We start from the raw sequence: 15,856 nt of genomic DNA, 5'->3' as shown, positions 1-15,856 counted from the left end.
ACAAAGTTGATAGATGAGGGAAGGGCTGTGGATGTCATATACATGGATTTCAGTAAGGCATTTGATAATGTTCCCCATGGTAGGCTGATGGAGAATGTGATGTCGCATGGGGTCCAGGGTATACCAGCTAGATGGATAGAGAACTGGCTGGGAGACAGAGAGTTGTAGTGGAAGGGAGTTTCTCAAAATGGAGAACTGTGACCAGTGGTGTTCCACAGGGATCCGTTTTGGGATCACTGTTGTTTGTGATATACATAAATGATCTGGAGGAAGATATAGATGGTCTGATTAGCAAGTTTGCAGATGACACTAAGATTGGTGGAGTAGCAGATAGTGAAGGGGAAAGTCGGAGAATGCAGCAGAATATAGATAGATTGGAGAATTGGTTGGAGAAATGGCAGATGGAATTCAATCCAGGCAAATGTGAGGTGATGCATTTTGGTAGATCCAAATCAAGAGCAAACTATATGGTAAGTAGAAAAGCCCTGGGGAAAATTGATGCACAGAGAGATCTGGGTGTTCAGGTCCATTGTACCCTGAAGGTGGCAACACAGGTCAATAGAGTGGTCAAGAAGGCATACGGCATGCTTTCATTCATCAGACGGGGTATTGAGTACAAGAGTTGGCAGGTCATGTTATAGTTGTATGGGCCTTTGGTTCAACCACATTTGGAATACCGCTTACAGTTCTGGTCGCCACATTACGAAAAGGATGTGGATGCTTTGGAGAGGGTGCAGAGGAGGTTCACCAGGATGTTGCCTGGTGTGGAGGGCACTAGCTATGAAGAGAAGTTGAGTAGATTAGGATTATTTACATTAGAAAGATGGAGGTTGCGGGGGACCTGATTGAGATCTACGAAATCATGAGAGGTATAGACAGGGTGGATAGCAAGAATCTTTTTCCCAGAGTGGGGAATTCAATTACTAGGGGTCACGATTTCAAGGTGAGATGGGAAAGGTTTAAGGGAGATATGCGTGGAAAGTTCTTTACACAGAGGGTGGTGGGTGCCTGGAACGCATTGCCAGCGGAGGTGGTAGAGGCAGGCGTGATAGCGTCATTTAAGATGTATCTGGACAGATACATGAATGGGCAGGGAGCAGAGGGATACAGATCCTTGGAAAATAGGCGACAGGTTTAGATAGAGGATCTGGATTGGTGCAGGCTTGGTGGGCCGAAGGGCCTGTTCCTGTGCTGTAATTTTCTTTGTTCTTTGTACATGATACTTACTTATCATTTCACAGAAACTGTAAAGCATTCTGGATGTACTGCTGGACATCTGAATCTCTGAGTGCAGCACACTGATCGCTGCAAAGGGATGTGATTTGACTTTCCCTGTCTATCCTGCACTACGGGTGGATCTGGCTGATTTCAGCCTAACTCCACATGTCTGAAGGAGCTGGGATCGGAAATCCTGGCTAGAAGTGCGGAACTCAGTTCTAAAGGAAAGAAAATACATATGAGCAGAATGGCAATCTGACTGTGCTTGTCACTCCTCAGAATACCTTAGGCCAATGTCTTAAAATAGCGTGCATCTCAAGGCTCGTTTGATATTCCTGAGAGCATGGATAGTTCAGGCTTAACCATGATAGTGACCTTGGATATGACTGTCGAAGTAATAAGTGCATATAAAGTGCAAAAATATTCAAACCCTTCATTATCTTCAAACCCTCTATAAGGTTAGTCCATAACTATCTCAATTCTATTGAGACAGATCTGTTGGCTGAAATTGGCCTTCACCATGACTGATTTGCTTTACCATTCAAGTGTAGCACTATAATCTGTTTCACAATGTCAGTGAAGACCAATTTCACTCCTTGAATTTATAAACTCTGTTTCTGTAACTGTGATTCCTATCTCTGAAAACTTTCTAGTGAATCCGTACAGTATCTTTTCCAGTGTCTCTATGCCCTTCTCAGAACAGTTACTGCATTACTGCAGTAACCATTAACCATTACTGCAGCCTGAATAAAAGGTCTACTAGTAAACATTACTTTTTTAGGTTTTTGTATGCTAAGCACTGGAAACAAAAGTAAGGATCCTGACGGTCTGTTAATGGCAATATTTATTGATGTTGAGGGTTCTTTGTTCTTTTACTCCATTTAAAGTGTATTTCATTTCTTTATTCTCACTTCCAAAATATATTATTTGACTTTTTCTTGACTGATACTTTGCTTTTGTATGTACTGATATGTTACATGACATGCTGAGCTTATCATAAAAAAATGATGAATAGAATTCATACAACTAGTTCTGCACATGCATCCAAATCGTGTTAGTCGGCTCGAAATTCTGCCAACGCTGTCAAACCAGCAGCAGAGTGACAAGCAGAACTTGGAACTCTGCCACTATTAAGGAAAGTTCACATTGCCAGCTTTGTTAAAGACTCAAAGAAAACAAAGTCAACACTACTCAATCCTGCGTGTGGCTTTGCGTGATTTTGTAGGGATGAATTTACACTGATCTTACAGGTGACATGACATAACTGGTGGATTTTAAAGGAGGCTTCAGGATTCATAAAAAGCACTTTTCTGAAATGTTAATAGCCTTTTAGGTGCACCCTTTTTTTGAGTCATGGGGTCATGAACAGCACAATGGTGGCTTTTCAGCCCATTGAGTCCATGTTGCCTCTCCTGGGGAGTAATCTGTTCCAAATCACGCCCCCATTTAGTATATGCAGCCCTGCAGGTATATTGCCTTCAAGTGCCCATCCACTTACCTTTACAAATCATTAATTGTTTCTGCTTCCACTACCCTCATGGACACTGAGTTGCAATTCATTACAGTTCTTTATGATTCCTGTTCATATTTCCCTGCAGGTCTCATCCAAATCTTAAATCTGTGCTCCCTATTTCTTGTACTATCACCTGGAACAATTCTTCCTTGTCTGCTGCATCCAGATCTTTAATATTGTACACTTCTACCAAATTTTCCCTCAATCTCCTTTACTTCAAGGAGAATAAGCCCAACTATTCCAACATAACCTTGTAATTAAAATACTGTATCACTGGACACACTCCAGTGAATAATGTTTACATAGACCCTCACACCCTGGTTCAATGAAGACTGCAGAAGGGCATGCCAGGAGCTGCATCAGGCATACTGAGAAACAAAGTGTTAACCTCGTGAAGTTACAACACAGGACTACTTGTGTGCCAAACAGCAGAAGTAGCAATTGATAGCCAGAGTTCAGTGATTCCACAACCAATGGGTCTCATGTAAGCTCTACAGTCCTGTCACACCCAGTCCTGAATGGTGATAGCTAATTAAACAACTTATTGAAGGATGAGGCTCCACAAATATCCCCACCTTCAACAACAGGGGAGCTCAGCACATCAGTGCAAAAAAATAGTGCAGAATCATTTGCAACAACCTTTGGCTAGAAGCACCAAGCAGATGATCCACCTTGGCTTCCTCTGGATATCTTGAGAATCACAGATGCCAGCCTGCTTACTGCCACGTGGTGAGTTCCCCTCGGGCCACTCATCTCCTAACTTCATTATAGCCTTGGTTCAAATACTGACAAAAAAGATGAATTCTGGAGATGAGATGGAAGTGACAGCTCTTGACATCAAGGTTGTATTTGACCAAATGGGGCATCAAGGATCTCTAGCAAAACTGAAGTCAATTGGAATTTTTTGACGGGAGGACAGGAGGAAATCTTTCTGGTTGGACTTAAGCCTGGCACAAAGAAAGATGGTTCTACTTGTTGGAAGTCAGTCATGTCAATTTCAGGACATCTCTGCAGGAGCTTCCTGAGCCCAACTATCAAGAGTTGCTTCATTGAAGACCTTCCCTATGTCATAGAATCACAAGTGAGGGTGTTCACTGATGGTTAGAAAATGCCCAGCACCATTCGCCACTCCCCACGAAGTAAAGCAGTCCACCTCAAAATGTATGAAGACTTGCACAATACTCAGGGTTGGGCTGATAGGTGGCAAGTAACATTCATGTCACACAAATTCCAGTCAATAACCATCTCCAACAAGAGAGAATCTAACCATTATTCCTTCACAGGCATTACCATTGGTAAAATCCCCATTAACAATATCACGGGGCTTACCATTGGCCAGAAAATGAACTGAACTAGCCAAATAAATACTGTGGCTACAAGAATTCTATGGCAGGTAACTCACTTCCTGACTCCATCTGCAAGGCACAGATCAGGAATGAACATAGAACATAAAACATTCCAGCGCAGTACAGGCCCTTCGGCCCTCAATGTTGTGCCGACAAATATTAAACAGGATGAAATATTCCCCAAATGTCTGGATGATTGCAGCTCTGGCAAGAAGCTTAACCCCATCCAGAATAAAACTGCTCACTTGATTGGTACCACATTCACAACTGATACACTGCAACTGCAATGTGTACTGTTTGAAGATAAACTGCAAATTTCCCTCAGGTTCCTCAGACAACATCTTTGAAAATCATGATCACTGCCATTTTGAAAGACAAAGGCAGCAGATACATAAGAAATCAGTAGCAGTATTCAAAAATACAAATCACTTTTCTTTTTCTTCGTGCTTTCTCTGCCTGAAGGCAGTTCTGACCCACAGCACCATGATCCCTCTGCCAGACAGGGCAAGGAGGCAGATCCAGAATCTATTTCAGCCATCTGAGCAGACAGGCAAACCCCTTCTTGGCACCACGCCACCGCCACACACACACCCCCAACCCCCTCCCCACCCCTCCCTAGCCACTTGGTATGGCAACATACATTTTTACATACAAAATCAGAAATTGCAGACCTGTCATCATCTGCAGAAAAAATTAACACTTCAAATCTAGTGGCCCTTCTTCAGAATTAGAAGCAGTTAGTAAAAGATGTGTATCCACTGATGATGGCAGACAAATAGTTTAATAGTAAGCCAGGGAAGAAGAGAAGTTAGATAGGTGATAATGGTACAACGTGTAGTTGAAAATTAGTTGGCAATACTGAAAGCGACCCATTACAGTACAGGACCTGGGATAGGTAATAGACAAGGAAGGAGATATTCATGCTTTAAAATTGTTAAACTTGAGGTTGAGTCATAGAGTCATAGAGATGTACAGCACAGAAATGGACCCTTTGGTCCAATTCACCCATGCCAACCAGATATGCTAAATTAATTTAGTACCATTTGCCAGCATTTGGCCCACATCCCTCTAAACCTTTCCTATTCCTGTTTCCATCCAGTTGCCTTTTAAATAGTGTAATTGTACCAGCCTCCACCTCTGGCAGTTCATTCCATATATTTATAACCCTCTGCCTGAAAAAGTTGCCCCTTAGGTCCCTTTTAAATCTTTGCCCTTATTACCTTAAATTTATGTCCTCTAGTTTTGGACTCCCCTAACCTGGGGAAAAGACCTTGGCTATTCACCCTATCCATGTCCTTCATGATTTTATAAATTTCTATAAAGTCAACCTTCAGCTTCCGCTCTAGGAAAAAAGCCCAAGCCTATTAAACTTCTCCCGGTAGCTCCAACTCTCTAACACTGGCAACATCCTTATAAATCTTTTCTGAACCTTTTAAAGTTTCATAACATTTTTCCCGATAGCAGGGATCAGAATTGAATGCAGTTTTCCAAAAGTGGCCGAACCAATGTCCCATACAGCTGCAACATGACCTTCCAACTCCTATACTCAATGCACTGACCAATAAAGACAAGCGTACCAAACACCTTCCTCATTATTCTATCTACCTGCGACTCCAATTTCAAGGAATTATGAACCTGCAGTCCAAAGTCTCTTTGTTCATCAGCACCCCCACTCCAGGACCTTAAGATTAAGTGTATAAGTCCTGCCTTGGTTTGTCTTTCCAAAATGCAGCACCTTACATTTATCTAAATTAAACTCTAGTCCTGAAGGCTTCAAGGTATCTAAGCAGAAGATGAGGTGTTGTTCCTCCAGCTTGCATTAAGCTTTACTGAAAGCTCTAACTGAGCAGTGAACATAGTAGACTAGATTGAATGAAGTGCAGGTAAATTGCTGCTTCACCTGGAAGGTGTGCTGGGGCCTTGGATAGGGAGGGGGAAGAGGTAAATGGGTAAGTGTTGCACCTTCTGCTATTGCATGGGAAGGTCATGTGGGGATGGAGTGAAGGAGAAGTGGACCAGGTTGTCCCTGAGGCAATGGTCCCTGCAGATTTCTAACTAGGTAGGGGAGGGGAATATGTGTTGGATGATGGCATCCCACTAGACTTGGCATAAATGGTGGCTTATGATCCTTTGGATGCAGAGGCTCATGGTGTGGGAAGTGAGAATCAGGGGACCCTATCCAATTTGTGTAAGGGAAAGGAAGGGGTGAGGGCACTTTTACAGGCATGTTGTAGCCTGGCACGATGGATACTGATCGTAGAAGATCTCAATGCACTCCATCACGTGGCTGACCACAAATCTTTTGCATTGTTGCCATCCACTATTGGCATATGTTTGAAGGATTTACACATTGATCCTGAGCATAGGAGATTAAGAGGCAACCTGATAGAAGTTTATAAAATAATGAGGGATATAGATAGATTTAATGGCAGTTGTCTTTTTCCTAGCATGGAGGATTTCAAGATTAGGGGGCACATTTTTAAGGTGAGAGGAGAGAGATTTAAAAAAGACATGAGGGACAAATTTTTTACACAGAGGTGGTTCACGTATGGAATGAACTTCCTGAGGAAGTGGTGGATGTGGGTATGATTACAACAGTTAAAAACATTTGGATTAGTACATGATTAGGAAAGTACATACTCAGGAAAGGTTTGGAGGGATACGAGCCAGGAGCAGGCAGGTGGAACTAATTTAGTTTGGGATTATGTTCGACATGGACTGGTTGGGCCGAAGGGTCTGTTTCTGCGCTGTATGACTCTATGACTCTATGTTTGGCTGTTTTATTAAACAAATTTCCTTAGTCTCAAATTCAGAAGTGGGATTTGAACCTTGGGCTTCTAGTTTAGAGGAAGGATGTTAACCACTATACCCCCTCCTAACTCATTTATAAATTGGCAAAAAGAGCAGTGGTACTAGTAGTGACCCTCGAGGAACACCTTTCTCTACAAAAGTTCAGTTTGAAAAATAACCATTTACCATAACTTGTTATTTTCTGTCCAGAAGTCATTATTTTTATCCACTTAGCACTGAGCCTTCTATTCCAAGAGTTTCAATTTAGTTAATTAGCCTTCTGTATGGTCGTCTGTTGAATACTTCCTTAAAATCAATATAGACAACATCTATTGCATTTACTTAATCAAAATCTCTGTTATATCATCAATTAGATTATTCAAGCATGGTTTATCTTTTAGAAATTTGTGCCAGCTTCCCTTGACCAACTGAAATATCCCCAATTTCCTGCTGAATTTCTCTTTGATTACTGTTTTAAAAACCTTACCCACTATTGAAGTTTATTTATCTGGCCTTAAATTGCTTGTACTATCTATTCTTCAAAAGAATATTATATCTGCTGCACTCCAATCCTTTGGCACCTCTAAATGCATGAGACTGGTGAATTAATAATGGTAAATAATAATTAAACAAGGAAATGACATCAGTGTTGAATATATATTTTACATTCATCTTCATGATTGAATACTTCCAAGAATACTTGAAACTCATAAGGTAAAAGGAAGGAAGACAGTTAAAACAATGACAGTCATTAGGGAAAAAAGTACTGGGAAAACGATAAAAACTAAAGGTTAACTATCCCCTGGACATGATAGCCTGCAGCTTCAGGTATTAAAAGAAGTAGCTGAAAAGATACTAGATGCATTATTTATGATCTTCCAAAATTCACAATATTTTCTAAAGGTCCCTGTAGAAGGGGCGACACAGTGGTTCAGTGGTTAGCACTGCCGCCTCACGGCGCCAGGGACCCGGATTCGATTCCACCCTCGGGCAACTGTCTGATTGGAATTTGCACATTCTCCCTGTGTCTGCGTGGATTTCCTCTGGCTGCTCCAGTTTCCTCCCACATTTGAAAGATGTACAGGCTAGGTGGATTGGCCATGCTAAATTACCCATAATGTTCAGGGATATATAGATTAGGTAGGTTATAGGGGGAATGGGTCTGGGTTGGATGCTCTGAGGGTCAGTGTGGACTTGCTGGGCTGAAGGGCCTGTTTCCACACTGTAGGGATTCTATGACCTATGAATGGCAAGTCACAAATATGACTCTAAATGTATCTAAGAAAGCTGGGGACTATAGGCCAGTTAGTTTAACATCTAGCATGGAAATATTACTGGAATCCATTAATTTATTAAGTAAGTGATATTGGGACATTTAAAAAAAATCATAGAGGCATCATGCAGAGTTTTGTGAAAGGGATGTTATATTTGATGACTTTATTAGATTTCTTAGACAAATTAATAGGGGAGGTGGAAAAAGGGGAACCTTTAGACCTGATATACTTGAATTATCAAAATGTATTAGCAGATTGCCACATGAAGTGTTACAACACTAAATAAGAGCTCATGTTTTAGGGAGTAACATTTATCACTGACAGACGATTGGTTGGCTAACAGGAAGCACAGAGTAGAGATACATGTATCACTTTTTGTTTTGTAGCTATTGGAGAGCTACAGGGAGCAGTGCTTGTGCCTCAACTAATTTATACCAATAACTTGGATGAAGGATCTGAATTATGTTGGGTAAGTTTGCTGATGACATGAAGGTATGTAGAAAAGTAAATTGTCAAAAGGCTTTAGGAGTCCTGAAAGGGATTTCAATAGGTTAAGTGAGTGGACAAAAACAGTGTCAGTGGCCGTATGATGTGGGGAAATTGTGAACTTGTCCGCTTAGGCAGAAAGAATAGAAAAGCAGCATATTATTTGAATGGACAGAGATACTGTTGACCTCTATAGGACAAAGGGATCTAGGTGTCCTGATTAATGAATCTCAAAAAATTAGTTTGCAGGTGCAGCAAGTGGTTAGGGAGGCAAATGGAATGTTGATGTTTATTACAAGGAAAATTGAGTAGAAAAGTAACAATGGCTCACTGCAGCTGCAGTACTGTGCTCAACTTAAGTCTCTTCTGACTTAAGAAAGACTATAGTTGCATTAGATGCAGTGCAGAGAAAGTTTACTCAACTAATTCCTTGTATGAATGGATTATGAGGAAAGATTGAGCAGGCTAGGTCCATATGGCATTGAATTTCAAAAGAATGAGGGTTGACCTAATTGAAATGTAAGGATTTAATAGAGTGGATACTAAGAAGATATTTTGTCTTGTAAGTGAAGGACAGAGGCAATAGTGAGCATGTCCACAGGATCCGTGAAGATGGCTAGATAGGCTGATGAGGTGGTAAAGAAGGCTACAGGGATGCTTTCCTTCATTGGACAAAATGTTGAATACAAGAGTAAGGATGTAGTGCTAGAACTATTTGAGGCCCAGCTAGGCAAAACCTCGGGTTTTGTTTACAGTTATGGTCACCACATTACAGGAAAGACAACAGTTCTTTAGAGAGAATACGGAGGAAATTTACAAAACTGTTGCTAAGACTTGAAATTTTCAGTTATAAGGAAGATCGGATAGGCTAGTTTGTTTCATTTTCAGACAGGGGAGGCTGAAGGGTGATTTAATTGAGGTATAGAAAATAATGTAAGACTTGGATAGAGTGTACACAAAAGTGAGTTCATTACCAGAGGGCACAGATTTAAAAAGATTGGCACAAGGATTAGAGGGGACATGAGGAAACTTATTCTCATTCAGAGAGTGGTAGGATCTGGATTTCATTGCCCAATTCATTAGTGGAGATGAGAGATCTCAACTCTGTTAAAATGATCCTGGATCTACACCTGAAGAACTACAACCTACAGACCATGGACCAGTTGCTGGTCAATGGAATTAGAATGGACAGCTAGCTTATTCAGCCAACACAGACACATGGACTGAATGGCCTCTTTCTGTACTGTAACTTTCCTATGATTCTACTAGAACTAGAAAAGCAATTTTAAAAATTATAGACCTCCTATTTAAGACTACTCTTCCGTCTCATATTTGAACTGGGCCCCAAAACCTACAGTTGTTTAGTTAAAGTTATGCGACGATAACAAAGTTAGGAGGATCACATGAGATCAACAGTGAGTAGTTTACTTCTGTTAAGAGCAAAATTTCCATTTCCAACCAAGCGTTGAGACCACGTTCTCACTTGTGAGTGCTGAGAAGCCTATGTGTATGGATCGGCATGCAATAACATTTTCCCTCTCACATCATCTCACCTCATTGGTGTGCAGTTTCCTATTCTCCCACCTGCCATATAGAAACTAAATGGCAACAAGTCCTGACATGAAAGTCAGAGCAGGAACTTGGCAACTCCAGCTAGTGTCCAGTTCTCCACTAGCAACCAGCATAGCAGGGCATGCACATAGACAATGACTGCTTGTAGGCACCCCACACCCTGCCAATCCACCAGGACCTCCAGTCCCCATTTGCAGAGCGGTGTGCCAATTACCCTCTTTTTGGCATGTGTTGGGCAAGTAAAATAAATCATGCAGGGCAACATCAGGCATCCAGCAGTGGATTGTGGGCACAATTGAGTATTAGAGATGCTACAATTGCCAGGAATTCCAGGAAGTCCCTGCAGTGAGTGGGAGAAGGCTATGAGTAGGGCACCATTGGCACAATTTGCATAGTTAATAAGGCGAGTTTGGGATGATAGCATGAGAAAACTGTCTGGGACGCGCAGAGAGAAAGCCTCCATGAACTTCCTAAAAATGACACTTGGCTGATTTCTAGTGAGATTCAGACCATCATTGAATGAATGGCCCTGTTGGTAAAAGAAAACAGACTTCTTTGTTGTCTTCAGCAACTTTCCAAACAAAAAAAAAAATCCACTCTACAGCTCAATTAACAATTCTTTACATTGAGTTAATCCAAAAAAAATGCAGATGCTGGAAATCAGAAACAGAAACACCAAACCTGAAATGTTAACTCTGATTTCTTTCCATATATGCTGCCAAATTTGCTGAATTTTTCCAGCAATTTCTGTTTTGGTAATTAGATTAATCCATACTTCCATCACTGATTTTATTCCCCAAAATGTGTTCCTTCACATTTCCCAATACTAAATTCCTTCTGCACTGATTTGTTGATTGCTAACCTCCTAAATTCTGCCAACCCTCCTCAGTTAATATTAGCGAAACTTCAATAATATTGATCTCATGCTCACAGTTCATCAGAAATCCCTAAATGCACCAAATATAAAGCAAATCAAGTGAGGAGAAAAAAAATGTCATTAATAGTATGAATTGAATTTGTCACTATCAATCAAAGCTGCCAGGAATGAAAACATAGTTAACCTTAGCTGCTGATGCTGTTTTAGTTTAGATTATTAGGAATGATGGAGGAGTGGGAGATAAATAGGAGGTATATATACCAACTCCCATTTTATCCCCTACCAGAAATTCTTAAAGCAGCTGTTCTTAAGGTCCATCTGTCCCTCTGAATGATTTCTATGTCTTCCTCATTTTTAAATTACTGACACTTTTCCCAAGTGGTGAACCATAATGCATACCTAATAGCTTTCTGTTCTCTATTTTTGAAGACAGAGTAAAATGCATTACAGGGTATTGTACTGTTATCCTATCTTATATTGATTTAAAGAGCCATTATTCTCACCTGAGATTATCTACATTCAATCAGTTTAGGCATCTGCTTTTAGCTCCTTGAAAGACTCTCCAGAGTTGAAAAATGATGACAGACACCATTGTCTTATTTGGCTTTATTCCCCATTTGCGTGCACTTGAGAAAAGTTGCTACAGAAACAACTTTTTGTTTGGTGTATCTTGTTCCGCTAACGTATTGGTCGAAAATGATATACTGAGATATTAATTTTATCCATACAGGATTATGCTGGAAAGGAGAAGGCCATAGCAAAGGCCCTTGAGGACCTGAAAGCCAATTTCTACTGCGAATTATGTGACAAACAGTACCACAAACATCAGGAGTTTGACAATCACATTAATTCTTATGACCATGCACACAAACAGGTAAGTAGAAGTTTGTTGACTTACGTAGACACTTAAATTTTTACATTCAACAGAAGATGAGTTGTGTTAAAGAGGTTTCTACATAATAAGCTATTAATTATTAATTAAACAGAGGGTAGTCGTATTAATTTGCCCTGCACAGATTTTTTTTTCCTCCGTACTGAATATATTTTAATTGTAGTCAAAACTGATTGAAAATAACTTGTTGGGGATGGAGTTTCAATTCCTGGTGTCTGCATAAGCAACTCCAGGAAAATAAAGTCCGTTGCTACTCTATTAAATTTTAATAGTTGCCAGCAGTTTATTGTGCACTAATCCTTTGTCGTACTTAGCAATGTAAGCATCATACTATGACCTTACAATGTTTGAAAACTTCTAGCAATATTAAGAAATAATAAAGATAACCAATGCAGCAAGTCTGACAAATTTAGACTTAGATTGCAAATGTCTAACTTAGATTTGACAGTCCAAAGGCAGGATCAGGACTGCAGTTTAGATTGTGAAAGGAATAATTTGATTCAAATGTGTTAACTGTTTGCATAAGGATATCATTCTTAGTAATTTCCATCTTATCAACTGCCGCTGAAAGTTACAGTATCTCCAGCCTTCAATTTTAAGGCAACAGCTTTTAACTATACAGTCTATTTGCTCAGTAAGGCATTGAACACTTTGAGTGCTTCATGCTAGTAGCACCTGCTGAGATTTACTATCTATTTTGATTTGTGCTGAATGTTAAATGCACATCTTGTGTCATATACTAGCAGTGTGGACCTTGCTTAAGCACAATCACATTCAGACAGCTTTTCACAGGGATGATACAGAAAATGCCACATTTGTGCAGTGACTACTGCTCTTTAGGATTTTGTTTGACTTGAGGTTGAATGAGGATTGAATGGGAGCCACGACAAAATCAATAGAGGCTTACAATGGGCAAGTGATCCTATATTGCTCTGTTAACATGGTTGGTGAAAGTTAAGTGTCATCAATTTTAAACCATAGCTGCTCTGGGAATGCTTGACAATTAGCTAAGTACAGAGTATTAGAATGTTTTCATCTCCCTCATTGATCACCTCGATAGGGCTAAAAAGGAAAAGAGTTCTCATAAGGTACTCTTTATTCACATGTAAAATTCCCAGGTGTAGCTCACAATATAGTGTTGTTTCACGTGTGTGAAAGAAATGGAATGGGCCAGTTTCTACGATCATGACTGTCCACAACACTCTAGTAATCTCTGCAGTGTGGATTTCACTTTATCTAATGTTACTTTTACCTTGGCACCAACAATTTGGGTTTTTCAGGCATTTAACAATAGGGACATCTTTAAGCAGACTAAGCAGGCAAGATTGAATACAACAAATCGGGAAATGAAAACTGCTGCACAGACTATCTTTCAGTTTAGGTAATTTTGTTTTACATTAAATAAAAATTGAGATATACACATGGAATTAGGCTAGAAGCTGAAATATCATCAGTACATTATTTTAAAATTAAGAATTTATGGAATCTTTTTATTGTAATGGAGAAATTTGAGCCTCCACAAACGTAATATTGGATTTTTGGATGGAGAGAGGCTTGTCAGCAGTAAGTATAACTTTGTAGCATTTAAAACCCCATTACACTTATTATGACAAAGTTGAATGAACATACAATCACATGAATTAGGAGCAGGATTAAGTCACTTGGCTCCTTGAGCTTCCTCAACAATTCAATAAGATCAACGCTAATCTGATTACTCCACACTCCTTCCTACTACAAATAGGATGACCTTTTACATCATTGTTTATCCAGAATCCACCGACCTAGAATCAATAAATCCCTACAGTGCAGAAAGAAGCCATTCGGCCCATCAAGTATGCATTCATCCTCCAAAGAGCATCCCAACCAGACTTAGCCCATGATCCTATCCCTATAATCTCACATTTCCCATTGCTAACCCACCTAACCTGCACATCCCTGGGCACTATGGAGCAATAGCCCAAGTTATGGGCAGCATGGTGGGTCAGTGGTCGGCATGATGGCTCAGTGGTTAGCACTGCTGCCTCACAGCGCCAGGGACCCGGGTTTGATTCCACCCTCAGGCGACTGTCTGTGTGGAGTTTGCACGTTCTCCCTGTGTCTGCGTAGGTTTCCTCCAGGTGCTCGGGTTTCCACCCACAGTCTGAACGTGTGCAGGCTAGGTGGATTGGCCATGCTAAATTGCCCATAGTGTTCAGGGATGTGTAGATTAGGTGGGTTACAGGAGGATGCGTCTGGGTGGGATGCTCTGCAGGTCAGTGTGGACTTGTTGTGCCAAAGGGCCTGTTTCCACACTGTAGGGATTCTATTTTTTTAAAAAATTAGCACAACCAATCTATCCAACCTGCACATCTTTTGGACTGTGGGAGAAAACTCATGCAGACAAAGGGGAATGTGCAAACTCCATACAAACGGTCTCCCAAGGCTGGAAACAAACCCGGGTCCCTGGCGCTATGACGCAGCAGTGTTAACCACTGAGCCACCTTCTGCCCAATGATTCTATGAGGCTACTTCTGCATTCAAAATATTCAAAGACACTGCTTCTACTGGCTTTTGAGGAAGAGTGTTCCAAAGTCACATAACCCATTATGAGAAAGAAATTCTCCTCATCTGTTTTAACTGGCTGATCCCTTATTTTAAACAGAGGCCCCAAGTTTTAGATTCTCCCATAAGGGGAAACATCCTCTCCACATGCACACTGTCAAGACTCGTCAAGACCAATCACTTCAAAGAACAACAAAGAAGAACAAAGAAAATTACAGCACAGGAACAGGCCCTTCGGCCCTCCAAGCCTACACCAATCCAGATCCTCTATCTAAACCTGTCGCCTATTTTCCAAGGATCTGTATCCCTCTGCTCCCTGCCCATTCATGTATCTGTCTAGGTACATCTTAAATGACGTTATCATGCCCACCTCTACCACCTCTGCTGGCAACGCGTTCCAGGCACCCACCACCCTCTGCATAAAGAACTTTCCATGCATATCTCCCTTAAACTTTTCCCCTCTCACCTTGAAATCATGACCCCTAGTAATTGAGTCCCCCACTCTGGGAAAAAGCTTTTTGCTATCCACCCTGTCTATACCTCTCATGATTTTGTAGATGTCAATCAGGTCCCCCCTCAAACTCAGTCTTTCTAATGTAAATAATCCTAATCTACTCAACCTCTCTTCATAGCTAGCGCCCTCCATACCACGCAACATCCTGGTGAATCTCTTCTGCACCCTCTCCAAAGCATCCACATCCTTTTGGTAATGTGGCAACCAGAACTGTATGCAGTATGCCAAATGTGGTCAAACCAAAGTCCTATACAAACGTAACATGACCTGCCAACTTTTGTAATCAATATCCCGTCTGATGAATGAAAGCATGCCGTATGCCTTCTTGACCACTATATCGACCTGCGTTGCCACCTTCAGGATACAATGGACCTGAACACCCAGATCGCTCTGTGCATCAATTTTCCCCAGGGCTTTTCTACTTACCATATAGTTTGCTCTTGAATTGGATGCTCCAAAATGCATCACCTCGCATTTGCCTGGATTGAACTCCATCTGCCATTTCTCCACCCAACTCTCCAATCTATCTATATTCTGCTGCATTCTCCGACAGTCCCCTTCATTATCTGCTACTCCACCAATCTTAGTGTCATCTGCAAACTTGCTAATCAGACCATCTATACTTTCCTCCAGATCATTTATGTATATCACAAACAACAGTGGTCCCAGCACGGATCCCTGTGGAACACCACTGGTCACAGTTCTCCATTTTAAGAAACTCCCTTCCACTACAACTCTCTGTCTCCTTTTGCCCAGCCAGTTCTCTATCCATCTAGCTAGTACACCCTGGACCCCATGCGACTTCACTTTCTCCATCAACATACCATGGGGAA

At 41.0% G+C, this 15,856-nt stretch overlaps 1 protein-coding gene across 1 annotated transcript in view; it reads left to right on the top strand.

Moving 5' to 3' along the window:
• LOC109927915 (G patch domain-containing protein 8) overlaps window positions 1-15,856 on the top strand; it is a 552,115-nt gene that overhangs the window by 468,633 nt on the left and 67,626 nt on the right. Inside the window, exon 2 of the mRNA XM_048607894.1 lies at window positions 11,807-11,950. Coding sequence (XP_048463851.1) covers window positions 11,807-11,950 — 144 coding nt within the window. The remainder of the gene's footprint in view (window positions 1-11,806; window positions 11,951-15,856) is intronic.

The sequence above is a fragment of the Rhincodon typus genome, chromosome 2 (genome assembly GCF_021869965.1).
Source record: "Rhincodon typus isolate 14 chromosome 2, sRhiTyp1.1, whole genome shotgun sequence".
In the NCBI taxonomy this organism is placed as follows: Eukaryota; Metazoa; Chordata; class Chondrichthyes; order Orectolobiformes; family Rhincodontidae; genus Rhincodon; species Rhincodon typus.
The sequence above is the reverse complement of the archived record's forward strand: the minus strand, read 5'-3'. Positions and strand labels throughout refer to the sequence as shown.